The sequence below is a fragment of the Dermacentor andersoni genome, chromosome 1 (assembly GCF_023375885.2).
Source record: "Dermacentor andersoni chromosome 1, qqDerAnde1_hic_scaffold, whole genome shotgun sequence".
NCBI classification, from domain to species: Eukaryota; Metazoa; Arthropoda; class Arachnida; order Ixodida; family Ixodidae; genus Dermacentor; species Dermacentor andersoni.
Window position 1 is genome coordinate 405,805,609 of NC_092814.1, and position 15,885 is coordinate 405,821,493.

The 15,885-nt window shown below is 46.8% G+C and overlaps 1 protein-coding gene across 1 annotated transcript in view; it reads left to right on the forward strand.

Annotated features, from left to right (window-relative positions):
* The first annotated feature begins 355 nt into the window (after positions 1–355).
* Positions 356–15,885, forward strand: part of LOC126518672 (cytochrome P450 3A8-like) — a 28,872-nt gene continuing 13,342 nt past the window's right edge. The window contains exons 1-3 of the mRNA XM_055064921.1: positions 356–574; positions 2,040–2,229; positions 6,639–6,878. Coding sequence (XP_054920896.1) covers positions 401–574; positions 2,040–2,229; positions 6,639–6,878 — 604 coding nt within the window. The 5' untranslated portion in view covers positions 356–400. The remainder of the gene's footprint in view (positions 575–2,039; positions 2,230–6,638; positions 6,879–15,885) is intronic.

Consider the following 15,885-nt stretch of genomic DNA (forward strand, 5'->3'; position numbering starts at 1 on the left):
CTAGTCATAAGGCATTCTCATATGCACTCACGTACGACCCTAAGTATACCTGTCGAGGGCATGGTGTCGCATGATACAGAGAAGCAGATGCAGAGATTTCCGAGAAAAGAAGCCCTAAAATCATCATAATCATCATCAGCCTGGTTACGCCCACTGCAGGGCAAAGGCCTCTCCCATACTTCTCGAACTACCCCGGTCATGTGCTAATTGTGGGCATGTTGTCCCTGCAAACTTCTTAATCTCATCCGCCCACCTGATCTCATCCGCCCACCTTAGAGGGCAGCCCTAAAATGTTTACACTTTAAAAACGCTTCATTCACTGTGCTTTTTTTCTGTTTGGTATCCCCAGCGCAGGTTTCACTCGGGGCGAGCCTTGCAGGCCGCGGTTACGGATATAAGCATGTTCCCGCTGGAGGTTACTCTGTTTGCAGCAGTCTTTCTCGTTGCTACATTTACCCTGTGGGCCACTAGGAGACGCCACAAACAGGGTCGGCTGAGAAGATACGGAATTCCCGGACCTGAACCAAGCCTACTTTTTGGAAACTATATTGAATTCAAGAAGGACCGTATCAAGGTATTCAGGTCACCATCACGCATGTAATTAGTAGTTTCCCATGTTTGAAAACGTAATTCTGGCCACCACCGTAAGAATCTTCTGTTGATACAACGTATAAAACATGCCACTAAAATCAAAGCTGCACTGCGGAGGTCAAAGGTGACGGTAAAATAGACGGTAAAGAATGAAAGTAGAACGCAAGGTTTATCAGAATGCCAACCTTCCACAAGAGGGCTTTTCTTCCAGAAGGACCTGAAAACGACAAATCCTTTTTTCAATAGCAACGCCGCAATGTTGAAGCACAGATTCTGTTCCTCTTCTCTAAGAGTTGATGATGTAGTTTAAAGAAGCACGTTGGAAAGCAATAAATTACCAATTGGTATTTTTTTTTCTTATCTAATAAAAGAGAAAAGGCGACTAGGTGGTAGTGTCTTCTCATTGTGTCTCCCGTTTGACTTGTGGTCGTTCAGCACGAAATGCTATTCTAACTTGCACATATTTATGAGCACCGTGTTCCCAGAAATGGAGTCTTTCATGTAAAAACCACTTTTGATGGTTAAACTAACACTTATGTAACAAAACATTACACAAACAAAAATCATGAATAATTTTCTTCTCTCTACCATGTTGAGCAAGAAAACGTCCACCTAGATTATCGTAACGCCACCGTATCAAGCACAATGAGCAAAAGGTCCGGAAGAAATGAGGAAAGTAGGAGCACGCGTAAAATAAAAATTGCTATTTTGAAGTGGCTAGATGTGGTCAGAAGGACGTATTTTCGTTTTTAAATTGCATAAAATGTGATATAAAAGATATGTAGACATAAATCTTTCTTTAATATATTTATACCTGAGGACCCCTCATGGCTTTTTGATGCATGCCGCTGCATTCGCCAGTCACAGGACCAATCAGTAATCAAACGGATCTTCAAAGTATATTTTTCATAAGTATGCACCAAAACGTTGAATCTCACTACCTCGCGCCTTTTCAGCACAACGTCGTTTTGGCATGTAATACCCCAGAATTCCTGGTCGTGGTCCCTTTCAAGGTCACATAAATATCTAAAAACTTAATACACAGCCAAAGTGGGGGAAACAGCAAAAAAATCTAAACACTGAAGTTTGGTGCCACACAGAAGGGTCAACAGGATTTCAGGTCTTCCTCGGGTGTTCGGACTTGCCCCGAGACAGACGAGGCCTCCTTCCTCTTCATTTGCTCCCCTCACCCTCCCTCTGCGCAGTGCTACTGAGGTGTCCTCACAAGGGCAGAAAGTTACGACGCTGCCCTTTTCTTTTTAATTTCCTTCCTTTAAAAGTCGCATACTATTACTTTTCACATGAAATGTCAATCAAACGTTTCCTTCATGTCAATGTTAGCTTGATAACGCTGTCTTGGGGCAAGTTAATCGGTCGGGTGTGAAGTAGAAAACAAAACTGCCGTATTTTGTTTGTTTTTTTCACCGATATTCACTGTCCCTACACAGATCATGGAGCAGTGGGCCCAAAAGTATGGCAAAGTGTACGGTTTCTACGAAGGCGAGGTTGCCAAAGTTGTCATTGGCGACGTCATCACTGCCAAGGAAATATTCGTTAAGCGAGCGCATACATTCAGCGACCGGCCCCCGATGGTAACCGACATCGAGTGTATACTGAACAGCCTCATAGGACTAAAAGGTAACATTTATTTATGGCGCATCTACACTTTTGCATCTACGGTGCCGCGGTGGCTTATAGATATAGCATCCGCCTCTCGTGCAAGAGGGTCGTCATTCGAATTCCAGTGCCGTGCGATTTTCCACCGGATAAAAAAATCCGCTTGTTGATAAAGTCACACAAAGAGGCCTTGGGTGCAGCCTGATTCCGGTGACCAGAACCAGTAACGCACTCTTTCACCAGAACAGGGCTGGCCACCCTGGTGCAGTACTTGGCACCAACCTCCTATATAAATACGACAATGAAACCCAGGCCCTCAGTCCCCAGCGGCAGCGAAGCAACTGACCATGGCGGCGGTCAGACCTGTGACGCAGCAGAGGGTGCTAAGAATACCTGGGACCGAACAGGCCGCCATTTGAATCTGAACCTGGCAAAGCTTAATGCTAGAACGTTATCTAGAGAAGCGAGTCTAGAAGTACTATTGGAGGAATTAGAGGGCCGCAAATGGGATATAATGTTGCTCAGTGAAGTTAGGAGGACAAATGAAGCGTATACAGTGATAAAAAGCGGGCGCGTCCAGTTCTACGGGGGCTAAGCGGAGAGACGAGAACTAGGAGTCGGATTCCTGATTAATAAGGATATAGCTGGCAACACACATGAATTCTGTAGCATTAACGAGAGCGTGGCACGTCTTGTTGTGAAACCTAATAAGAGGTACATATTGAAAGTCGTACAGGTCTACGCCCCTACATCACGTCATGATGACCAAGAAGTCGAAAGCTTCTATGAAGACGTGGAATCGGCGATGGGTAAACCCAAAAACAAATTACGCTCTACTAATGGGCGACTTCAATGCCAGGGTAAGGAAGAAGCAGACTGGAGACAAGGCAATGGAGGAATATGGCATAGGATCTAGGAATATCCGGGGAGAGATATTAGTAGAGTTTGCAGAACAGAATAATATGGGGGTAATAAATACCTTCTTCCGCAAGCGGGATAGCCGAATGCACGTGGAGGAGCCCGAATGGCGAGACTAGACATGAAAGACTCTATACCCTGCGCAAACCCAGGCATCATACAATATGTGGACGTCCAATACAACATGTGTCCACGGCAAGGTGCGCTGCAGTGACCACAGGATAATAAGAACTCGAATTAGCCTAGGCTTGAGGAGGGAACGGAAGAAACTGGTACATAAGAAGACGATCAGTGAGTTAGCGGTAAGAAGGAAAATAGAGGAATTCCGGATCAAGCTACAGAACAGGTATTCGGCTTTCACTCAGGAAGAGGACCTCATTGTTGAAGCAATGAACGACAATCTTATGGGCATCATTAAGAAGTGTACAATAGAAGTCGGTGGTAACTCGGTTAGAGAGGATACCAGTAAGCTATCGCAGGAGACGAAAGAACTGATGAAGAAACGGCAATGAATGAAAGCCTCTAACCCTACAGCTAGAATAGAAGTGGCAGAACTTTCCAAGTTAAACAAAAAGCTTAAGACAGCTGACATAAGGAACTATAATATGAATAGAATTGAACATGCTCTCAGGAACGGAGGAAGCCTAAAAGCCGTAAAGAAGAAACAAGGAATAGGCAAGAATCAGATGTATGGAGAAAGCGTCAAATCCGGCAATATCATTACTAATATGGATGAGACAGCTCAAGTGACTGAGGAGATCTAGAAAGATTTATACAGTGCCAAAGGCACCCAGGACCATAATGGAAGAGAGCATATTCTAGAGGAATTTGAAATCCCACAAGTAACGACAAAAGAAGTAAAGAAAGCCTTGGGAGCTATGCAAAGGGGGAAGGCCGCTGGAGAGGATCACGTCACAGCAGAGATGTTGAAGGATGGTGGGTAGATTGTTCTAGAAAAACTGGCCACCCTGTATACGCAATACCTAATGACCTAGAGCTTACCGGAATGTTGGAAGAACGTTAACATAATCCTAACGCATAAGAAAGGGGACGCCGAAGAGCTGAAAAATTAGAGCCCGATCAGCTTACTGTCCGTTGCCTACTATTTACTAAGGTAATCGCAAAAAAATTGGAACACCTTAAACTTCTGTCAACCAAAGGACCAGGCAGGATTCCGTAAAGGCTACTCAACAATAGACCATATTCACACTATCAATCAGGTGATAGAGAAATATGCGGAATATAAGCAACCTCTATATAAAGCATTCATTGACTACGAGAAAGCGTTTGATTAAGTCCAAACCTCAGCAGTCATGGAGGCATTACGGCATCATGGTGTAGAGGAGCCGTGTGTAAAAATACTGAAAGATATCTATAGCGGCTCCACAACCACCATAGTCCTCCATAAAGAAAGCAAGAAAATTCCAATAAAGACTGCCTTAGGTAGGGAGATAAGATCTCTCCAATGCTATTCACCGCGTGTTTACAAGAGGTATGCAGAGACCTGGATTGGGAAGAATTGGAGATAAGAGTTAATGGAGAATGCCTTAGTAGCTATGCGATTCGCTGATGATATTGCCTTGCTTAGTAACTCAGGAGAGCAATTGCAATGCATGCTACTGAGCTGGAGAGGCAAAGCAGAAGGGTGTGTTTAAATATAACCTGCTTAAAACTAAAATATTGTTTAACAGTCTTGGAAGAGAACAGCAGTTTACGATAGGTAGCTAGGCACTGGAAGTGGTAAGGGAATACATCTACTTAGGGCAGGTAGTGACCGCGCATGCGGATCATGAGACTGAACTAATCAGAACAATAAGAATGGGCTGGGGAGCATTTGGCAGGCATTCTCAGATAATGAGCAGGAGGTCGCCATTATACCTCAAGAGAAAATTGTATAACAGCGGGGTCTTACCAGTACTCGCGTACGGGGAAGAAATCTGGAGGCTTACGAAAAGGGTTCTGCTTAAATTAAGGACGATACAACGAGCTATAGAAAGAAGATTGATGGGTGTATCAATAAGAGATAAGAAAATAGCAGATTGGGTGAGGGAACAAGCGCGAGGTAACGACAACTTAGTTGAAATTAATTAAAAGAAATGGACATGGGTAGGACATGTAATGAGGAGGGAATATAACCGATGGTCATTAAGGGTTAAGGACTGGATTCCAAGGGAAGGGAAGCCTAGCAGGCGGCGGCAGAAGGTTAGGTGGGCGGATAAGATCAAGAAGTTTGCAGGCACAACATGGGCAGAACTAGAACATGACCGGGGTAGTTGGAGAAGTATGGGAGAGGCCTTTGCCCTGCAGTGGGCGTAACCAGGCTGATGATGATGATGATGATGATGATGATGATGATGATGATGATGATGGTGATACACTTTTGTGTTACAGAGAGGTAGGCATAATAAGAAGGCCAAAAGCAGGAACTCAAAGGAGAATAGAAACGCCATTTTTCAATCGGTTTGTTCCTATAATTGCTTTCGTGTTTGCAGGCCGGCCTTTCAGCAGCATTATATACCTAGAAATTTTATAAAATTCATGTCGCTCTAAGAATCCATAGTGTTCGCCAGAAAATGATATGTTCTTGCTACTGGATTCCCCGACATAAGCGTGTTCTGGAGTGAAAATTTGCTGAGACATGCCGAAAGGAAGACACGTATAAGGATAACAGCAAAAATCCCACTAGAAGACAGGAATCGCGCTACACTGACCAATGCAGAGGGAAGCATCTGCTGTTGTACTAGATTCCACCGTTTATGCCCACAAGTAAGTTGTGGGGACAACATCGAACAAAGAGAATCATCAGGAGCGTTTACAAGAATGCGACAATGGCGTATAGCATTGATTTTAATTCATAGCGGCAATTCTGTGTGACAGAGTCTACAGGTGATGCATACCTCATGGTCCTAAATGAGGCACAACCTGTTCCCGGCGAGCTCCTTTTGCCATTGAGAGGAATAGAGCACACGCCGGCAGTCGGCTCACCTTTAATCTTTCCATGTAAACGCCTACGCTTACATTCAACGCGTGAGTCGACTTACCCATCGCGATCTACCCTTCCCTATTGTACTGATGTGATTCGCCTTGCTTACGTATTTCCGCCGTATACAATGATGCGATGCTTTAGAAATGCGATTCGATGTGATGCGCCACTTGTCGCATTCATGTAAACGCGGCTACTGAGGTACAACATTCTGTGGAATAAATAGTCACGTGCATTTATCTATTTTTGCACTCATTGATATGGGGCTAAATTGACTATCGTAATCAGCTAAGCCGTATCGACTGTAGCAGTGGTGCCCTTTCTCAGGTCGTTGTTACGAGCACATGTTCGATGAAGTATGGTTGTCCTCGACCAGTTGCATTATTAAATTTGTTTTGATTAAAAACTTCAGCGTCTATATTTTAGTAAAGCTAAGCGGACATTCTTTTCAAATACTGGAGAGAGCACATGACAAACCATGTAAGTGGCATTGACATTTTATTCTGGTCGTTTTATCTTTGCTTTGCAGGTGACGAATGGAAGACAGTCCGAAACCTACTAAATCCCAGTTTCACGTCAGTTAAGATGAAGCTGATGCTAGACATCATCCACCTTTGTTCAGACACTTTGGTGGAAATTATTGGCGATCAAGCTTCGGTGGATGGACAAGCTGATGTAAATCTCTCCAAGCTGTGCCAAGGTATCTCTATGGACGTCATCACCAAGTGCTCTCTAGGATGGCAGGTGCGAAGCCTAAATAATTTCAACCGTTGAGGAGCTTATTAGTGGCAGCGTCAACTGCCGGTTCAGGGCCCCACTGTCCTTTGTTTATAAAGCGTGATGCAGTGATGCATCCCCCTCTGGGGCACTAAACGCTTGAGTATATTATGTGCCTCTCGCTTGCTGGATTGTATTCAGTTACCTTTTGCTTTGTCTGTCATAGCTATATTTTGCACTTAAGGAATGATGAGCCAACTACCTGAAGCATATTGTTTTTCGAAGGTGTAAACTTTACGGACGTGCATTGAGCGATAGGCTGTGTTACGACTGACGTTTAAGGACCACACTAAATAAGAGTAACCAAAGCAAACGGGTGAAAGGAGCTCCCGCCTAGACGTGAGTAAACCCGTCGTAGATGGTGACATGTCAACAAAGGCGGTTTCGTCGCGGCAACAGAACCTGCGTCCTTCGAGGAAGAATTGCTGCCAGTCTACCAGAGCCTGACCCTTGCAAATGGACCATCATGAATGGATCACTCATTTATCAGACGGGACAACGTCTAGGACTTCTGGGAAAACAACTTCGAAATCATGTTCCCCGCTTGGCAGGTCATCGGGTTCCCCGCTTGCCAGGTCGCTTGGCAGGTCAACGCCTCGAATGCAGGGGCGTACCTAAAAGACTGGAGGATGAGGCTCGGCAGGACGATGGGATGTCGTGGGCGTGATTTTCCAAGCGGTTTAACGTTCACGGTTAGCCGAGAACAAGAATAGTGATTTTATCCGACGAGGGGAAAAAGAAGTGCATAAAGAGCGTGCTACGACTCGTACGTGTGCTCCAACTCGTACGTTTGCTCCTACTCTTGCTTGTACTAGTACTCGTGCTAGTACATGTAATCTCTCACCAACGTCAATATGCAAATAAACCCTTCTCTCATTCCTTGGACATTGCCACGGACCTCTCGATTGCCCGGCACCTGGCACATCACCAGCATCGACAAAATAATGAACGCTCGGACGTCCGAAATGCAACAACTGGACGGTAGCGGGGAGATATGACCTGCGGCCAACGCCAGTCGCCATCACCTGATTCACACGCAACTGCTCGGCAACTGATGGGATTGACGACGCTTCGTCCTCTCTAGAACTAACGTCTCTGGATAGCAACTTCAGAACCATCGTCGCAGGATACGTGATTGCAGTTGGGGAGCGCGTGGCTTTTCTTCGCTGAGATATCACTTGGCTTTGTGTATTTTTGGGGGAAGTACAGACCAGTGATACTACTAAACGTCGACGAGTGTTCTTAGAGTACGTCATGGTCGTGTAGCCGTGAAGAAATAGAAGCACTAGGTAGAGCCGTGGAGCTGAAGGAATAGGTAGAGCTGGTCAGTGAGCTTGGCGGCGATATAGAAAATTCAAAGAGAACGAGAAAGGAAGAGTTATTTGAGGAAATCGAGGGAATCGAGGAAATTGGGGCAAATCACAAGGAACTAGAATGCTTAAGTAGCATCACCAAATAAAAAAAACACAGGAACACAAGCGTGTAGCACGTGAGACCAGCGGGGAAGGTGAGCGTGTATCATGTGAGGCCAGAGCAGAGCACTCACCATGGGAGACCAAAGAGTAACACGTAGCACATGATTTGCTCGAAGTTAGATTACGAGAAAGCGTTTGATTCTGTCGAAACCTCAGCAGTCATGGAGGCATTACGGAATCAGGGTGTAGACGAGCGGTATGTAAAAATACTGAAAGATGTCTGTAGCGGCTCCACAGCCACCGTAGTCCTCCAAAAGAAAGCAACAAAATCGCAATAAAGAAAGGCGTCAGGCAGAGAGATACGATCTCTCCAATGCTATTCACCGCGTAATTCCAGGAGGTATTAAGAGACCTGGAGTGGGAAGAATTGGGGATAACAGGTAATGGAGAATGCTTTAGTAACTGGCGATTCGCTGATGATATGGCAACGCTTAGTAACTCAGGGAACAATTGCAATGCATGCTCACTGACCAGAAGAGGCAAAGCAGAAGAGTGGGTCTAAAAATTTATCTGCAGAAAACTAAAGTAATGTTTAACAGTATCGGAAGAGAACAGCTATTTACAATAGGTAGCGAGGCACTGGAAGTGGTAAGGGAATACATCTACTTGGGACAGGTAGTGGCGGCGAATACTGATCATGAGACGGAAATAATGAGAAGAATAAGAATGGGCTGGGGTGCGTTAGGCAGGCATTCTCAAATCATGAACAGCAGGTTGGCATTATTAGTGTATAATAGCTGTGTCTTACCAGTACTCACCTACGGGGTAGAAACCTGGAGGCTTACGAAAAGGGTTCTACTTAAATTGAGGACGACGCAACGAGCTATGGAAAGAAGATTGATGGGTGTAACGTTAAGAGATAAGAAAAAAGCAGATTGGGTGAGGGAACAAACGTGAGTTAATGACATCTTACTTGAAATCAAGAAAAAGAAATGGGCATGGGCCGGACATGTAATGAGGAGGGAAACCGATGGTCATTAAGGGTTACGGACTGGATTCCAAGGGAAGGGAAGCGTACCAGCGGGCGGCAGAAAGTTAGGTGGGCGTATGAGATTAAGAAGTTTGCAGGGACGACGTGGCCACAATTAGTACATGACCGGGGCTGTTGGAGAAGTATGGGAGAGGCCTTTGCCCTGCAGTGGGCGTAACCAGGCTGATGATGATGATGATGATGATGATGATTATGATAATGATGATGTTGATGATGAAGCGCCTTGAGCTTGAGATATTGGGGGTTCAAAATACTGGAGGAGCGACTCCCATCTGAAGCGAAGGCGAGCGAAAAATGAAGGACTTAATGCAGTCATACTGAGTCGGAGAGGATGTGGGCCGCTTCGTGGTGAACTTTGAGCGTACATGTGAGAGGGCTGGATATGTAGGAGACACGTTGCCGTGGCAACTGCGGACGTTGCTGCCATATGAGGTTGCAGACGTAGTACCCCGCATGTAAAAAGAAGATTCAGGGAACTATAAGAAAGTAAAGTCTAGTCTTCTGAAGAAGTACAGGTTGCAGGCGGAAGCATTCGGAACAATGTTCAGGCAAGCCTAAAAGGCCTGAAATAAGTTCTATTCTGAGTTCGAGTACTCTTTCCTGGCCATCTCGAGGGAGCACCTAAAAGACGCCGGAGCTTCTGGTGACCACGAGAAAGTGGTAGAGTGCTTTGGGCTGGAACGATTCTTTCATCTACTGGCTGAAAACATAACGTATAGGGTGCAAGACAGGTCAGGCGTAGAGACAGTCACAATGGTGGCACAACTTTCTGAGGAATACGTTCGTGCCGAGTCCCCGAAAGAGCCGCCCAGGAGGGACACTAGATACAAGTTCGACAAGCAGTAGCGTTTGTGAAGGTGCAGACCTAAAAGGGCAAGGAAAAGCCACCAGAACTAAAAGCTGAGCAAAAAAAGAAGGCTTTCGAAGCTAGAAAGCCAGTGGCGTGCGTTAACTGCAAAGAGAGAGGACATATTGCCGTCGGGTGCAGAAAACCAAAAGTGGTCGTTTTGTTAGTGTGGCGTGCCGATTACAATATGAGATTGTTAGAACCATACATTCGGGATCCTGAGATGAAAACAAACCTTGTCGCGTACTTCGGGACTCGGCTGCCACGATGGACGTAATTCATTCCTCATACGTGGAGTCAGTTTATTGGAGAATGCGCTTGGATAAAGCAAGCAGCAAAGGCTAACAGTCTCTGTCTACCGGTAGCGAGAGTCCGCGCTGAGGGTCCTTTCGGAACACTTGATAGAGAAGCCGCCGTGTCAGCGCACCTTCCACCGCAATATTCATATTTGCTTTCAAGCAAATCCGATGAATTGTTGCGGAGCAGGGGAGTTGTTTTCGGCGAAGCAATAGTCGAAGCTCTAACCAGAGCTAAGGCACGACTATGACGGCAAAGATAGCATGTGCAACCTCCGCAAAGGAGGAGACAGCTTTAAACAAGGAAACCTCAAAGAGCGCTAATGAGGTTACCAGTGAAACCGAGGTCGTTGAAGGCACGTCGGCAAGAACAGGCTACTGCTCTGGTTCAGGAAGAGCAGGCAGTTTTGAGAGAGAAAGGGGAATCTGTAGTATTTCGGGAAACGGAATGCAGGCAAAATCTGTTAAACGTAAGAACTTGCACTTCGGTTATTGAACAAGGATACGACCCCTCTCTTTGGAACCTTAATCCCAACGGTAAGGCGAGGATCGCTAAGAAAACGTAATGTTGCAAAAGAGGGCAGGCGTTCTCTATTGAAGGTATCGCGATAGAAAAGAATTGCAGTTTGATCAACTAGTGCCACAGCGTTTTTGTCAAGATCTGCGACACTTGGTCCGCGGGGACTTTTGGTCGGGTTACATTGGCATTCCAAAAACCAAGAACCATTTCTTGCGGGAATTCTACTGATCCGTGTGCTTTCGGAAAATGGAAGCATTCGTAAAAAACTTCGACACTTGCCAACGTATTGACAACCCTGATTGCAAAGCTAAAGCCCCATGACTCTTCTTCCAATAATTACGGAGCCGTTTCGCAGACTCGTAATAGATACGGTCGGACCTCTACCGGCTACTCAGTACGGCTACCGTCACATGCTCACAGTACTGTACCTCGCACCATGTTCCCTCAAGCAGCGCCCTTAAAAGAGCTAAGCTCAGTCGAGATTATGAACGCGCTTTTCTCCATTTTTGTACGAGTCGGTTTCCCAGCGGAAATTTAGCCTGGCCAAGGAACCGTCTTCACGAGCGCCGTAACCTCGACATTTCTCGAAAAAGGCGGTATCAAACTTATCCATTGTTCTGTATGCCATCCCCAGTCCAACACCGTAGAAAAACTACCATCGGTCATGAAACATCTGTTGCGAGCCATGTCTTATGAGCGCGAAACAGATGCTGAACTCTGATTCCCAGCACCTATACTCGCCATTTGAAACATCCCACATGAGGCGACGAGCTTTTCAGCGGCGGAGCTAGTCTATGTTCGCTCCCGGTGGTCACCGCCCCGGATTATTCGGGAAGCCTCGGAGGGTCGGGCTGACGATCCATCTGTTGCTGAATACGTGCTAGATTTACTATATCGGATGCACACGAAGTACAAATTGGCAGGACGAGAAATGTGCAGTGTCCAGGGCACTGTCAAGCTTTACTGCGATAGAACGGCTCGGGCACAACGATTTGAGGTAGAGGTTCAGGTAATGACAGTACGTTGGTCACCGAAAAACAAGCTGCAAGTACAGTGGGAAAGACAGGCCGTCATTGTTAAGAAATTATCTGATAGGAACTACATAGTAACAGTTCCAGGTACGAGAAGGGCTCATCAGGTATACCATAGCTATTTACTGCACCGTATCGACAGAGGGAGGCCATCATAAACATGTCCCTTAACTTGCAAGAAGAAATGCCACTTGACTTTCTCGAGTTCACACCAGCAAAGGAAGCAGTTGTAGGCGAAACCGGAGCTACACAAACTCGTGTATGACATTAGGGGTAGTTTTTCGGAAAAGTCGGGGCTGACGGCCGCTGCTGTCTGTATAGAATAAACCTCATCAGTGCACGTGAAGTTGAAGTTGCATCGCAATTTGCCACACCAGCGTGAGGTCATGGCTGTGGAAATAAGACAGATGCTGCAGCTAGGCGTAATCAAACGGGGAGAGTGATCGTACTTCACCTCTGATCTTAGTGCAGGTCCCCGGAAAGGAATAGCTGCCGTCTAGCGATTTCCGGAGGCTCAACCTGATCACGAAGGATCAAACTTATCCTATACCTCATATCGAAGAAAGCTTTGCCAAAGTGAGAAGCGCCAAAGTTACCTCTATTCTAGATTTAGTCAGGGGTTATTGACAGGTTTTGTTGGGAGACCAGGCGAGTAGGTATGCCGCACTTATTTCTCTGTTGGGAACGTTTCGGCCAAACGTCCTGAGCTTTGGATTTAAAAATTGTTGTTCCAGTGTTATGGGCCGGGGGTTGCACAGTATGGAAGATTTTGTGCTTCCGTATCTCGATTATATTGCGATCTTTTCGGCATCGTGGACAGACCATCTGACGCACCTGCTAGTCGTACTCACCCGAATGCGCGATGCTAACTCAACTGCCAAATCGAGGAAGTGCCAATTGGGTCGTGCCGACGTGGCTTATTCGGGTCATGTAATTGATCAAGGCCGCTGCCGACTTTGCGAAGTCCAACTAGCTGCGATGGAGAGTTTTCTCCAACCTCGCACAAAACGGTATATCCGGTCATTTCTTGGGGTAGCAGGATATTACCAGAGATCTATTCCGCGTTACATCGATGCCGCAAGCGGTCTGACGGATGTGCTGAGAAGAACGGAACCGCAAATCATACAGTGGGACAAGGCCATGGAAAGGGCTTCCCTTACACTAAAGAGGGCTCAGACGAGTCAACCAGTGTTAACAGCGCCCGATTATTTTAAGCCCATGATTGTTCAAAGTGACGCGAGTGGTGGTGGAATGGGTGTTGCGCTTTGTCAAAAGCGAGATAAAGACGAGGAGCACCCTGTACTCTACGCCAGTGGAAGCTCCCTTCTCGCGAGGAAGCCTACAGTGCTTCTGAAATGGAATGTGCCTGCGTTGTGTGGGTGGTACAGAAGCTAGCCTGTTACCTCGCTGGTTCCAGCTTCACCATCGAGACAGACCGCTGTCCAGTTACGTGGCTGCAATCGATGCGACTCAAAAACGACCATCTCTTGCACTGGAACATGGCCAGTCGGTCGTAGAATTTTCGCATTTACTAGAAGAAAGGTAAACTCAATGGGAATGCAGATGGTCAGAGTCGTCGCCCCTAGTGTATCGAAAGCCACATGCCTCTTCTGGTTTGCTTGTCATTTTTATGTTGGTGTTTCTTTTATACCTTTTTTATTATCGCATGGTTATAGCTCATTGCTAGATGATTTAGGTAATAAATTCTTCGAACTTTCAGGAAATGGCTCTTTTTAGTGTTTTAGGAAGGAGGATGCACAAATGGGATAAGACAGCAGTAGCGAGCTTTTTTTTTGTAAAGCCTGGTGTGTCTCTGTGGAGGGCGGCCTTGTGCTCGCTTGTTTTGTGGTTGAGGATCTGGCACTTTTCAGGAGTGATTACTTTTCAATTAGCCGACAAAAAGGTTGCAAGGCCGGTTTGCAAGTGCAGCTTCACCAGTCGGGCAGAGGGAGAAAAGGCACACGAGCACCACGTGGCCTGCTGAACGACTCCAGGGAATCCACATGCTACTAACAAAGGGTTCGACACAATGGAGGGAAAATCCGCTGCTGTAACGCCGATCCCTCGCCCAGTGGCTTCTGGCCCTTATGCGTTGGGATCTCCCCCCCCCCCCAAGATATTGTTATGGCTACGTTTAAGCACCATACTAAATCAGCGTAACCAAAACTGACGTGCGATACGAGCGCGCGCCTGGACGAGAGTTGTCCCGTCATAGCTGGTGCCTCGTCAACAAAGGCGCTCCCGTCGAGACAACAGAACCACAGTCCTTCGTTAAAGAATCACTGCCACTCTAACGGATCCTGACCCTAGGAAACGGACCGTCACGAAGGGGTTATGCAACGGTTACCGTGTAACACCCAGAGAAAAAAGCATGTTCGAAAGACCCTGCTCAACTGAAACGGAGGATGGATTCATAATTTGCCATGGTTGTCTCGAGTGGTTGCCGGTCTGGCAGGCGCCGCGCAGTGATCACAGGCCCCTTTGTGTGTGCGACTCTAGGAGAGACCCTTTCCGCGAACTGTCCGACTCTATGGGGGGGCCCTTTCCACGAACGAACGTCGCCTAAAAGAAAGGATCAGCTGCCCATCCTCGATCAGACTCCGTGGGGTGCCGCCTGAGGAGTCAAGTACGTGCAACGTCACCTGGGAGAAGGGATCAGGCGCCTACAATCCCGGCACGCGGGTTGCCACTGGACGAGGCGATCCCGGGCAACGTCGCCTATAAGAAAGGATCAGCCGCCTGGGATCCCCGACCCGCGGGTTGTCGCCAGCGGAGGCAAGCAAGTGCAACGTCGCCTAGAAAAGTGGTAGCACCCGCCAGTGCTGCTAAGGGACTCAGTGCATGTGCACGGAAGAGACTCAGTGCATGTCACGTGACGTTGACTTGAGCAAGATCCCGATTACAATTTTAGTGGGCCTATTTAAGGGGCCCTGCAATGTACTTTTTAATTCATTCATTCTCTTCTTCATATCCTTCACCAACCATTGAAAAAACAGTGCGAGTTTCGCACTAGAAATCGTCGCATCCTTTCCTGGTCGCCATGGTCTACCAGACGCCTGCAGCCCACCGACAACGCCACGCTAATGAATAGTAACGCCGGTCGAGTTTCGACAAACCGGCGTCGCAACAACTGGTTGGCCGCAATGGCATACGGTACCCCGGAGACTTCAACTTTGGATGACATCTAAGAAATCATCGCCTCTTTGTCCTGGTGACAACGTTCGGAAGGAAGGTTACAGGATTCATGGCTGCATATGGTGAGTGCACGGCTTTTCTTCACTAAGATATCACTTGGCCTTACGTATTTTCGGGGGAAGCACAGAGCAGTGATTTTTCTTTAACCGTTCATGGAAGTTTTGAGTACGTCGATGTTGTTATAGAGTGAAAAGTTAGCCGCACTAAGGGCAGCCATGAACTTGAAGGCATTAAAGGAACTGGAATTGTTTAGCTTGGCCAGAGAGGTGGGCCTGCAGATTGCCGAATCAAAGAGAAAGCCGGAGATCATTCAGGCGATCGAAGTGATCGGGGCAGACGACGACGAACTTAAGGACTGCCTAGAGAGCATTGCGGATAAGGAGGAAGAGCCTAAGTGCCTAGAAGAAAAGAAAGAGTGTAAGCATCTAGAAGTAAAAGAGCGTGTTGCACGCGACACACTCGAAATGAGGCACCTACAGATTGAGTTTTCCTAGGCTCAAAATACTGAAAGACTGCTAGAGGCACATGAAAGCGAGCGCAGAATGATAGACTTGATGGCACCCTACGCAGTAGGAGGGGACATAAGTCTTTTTTGGTGCAGTTTGAGCGCACTTGTGAGAAAGCAAAATTCCCGAGAAACATGT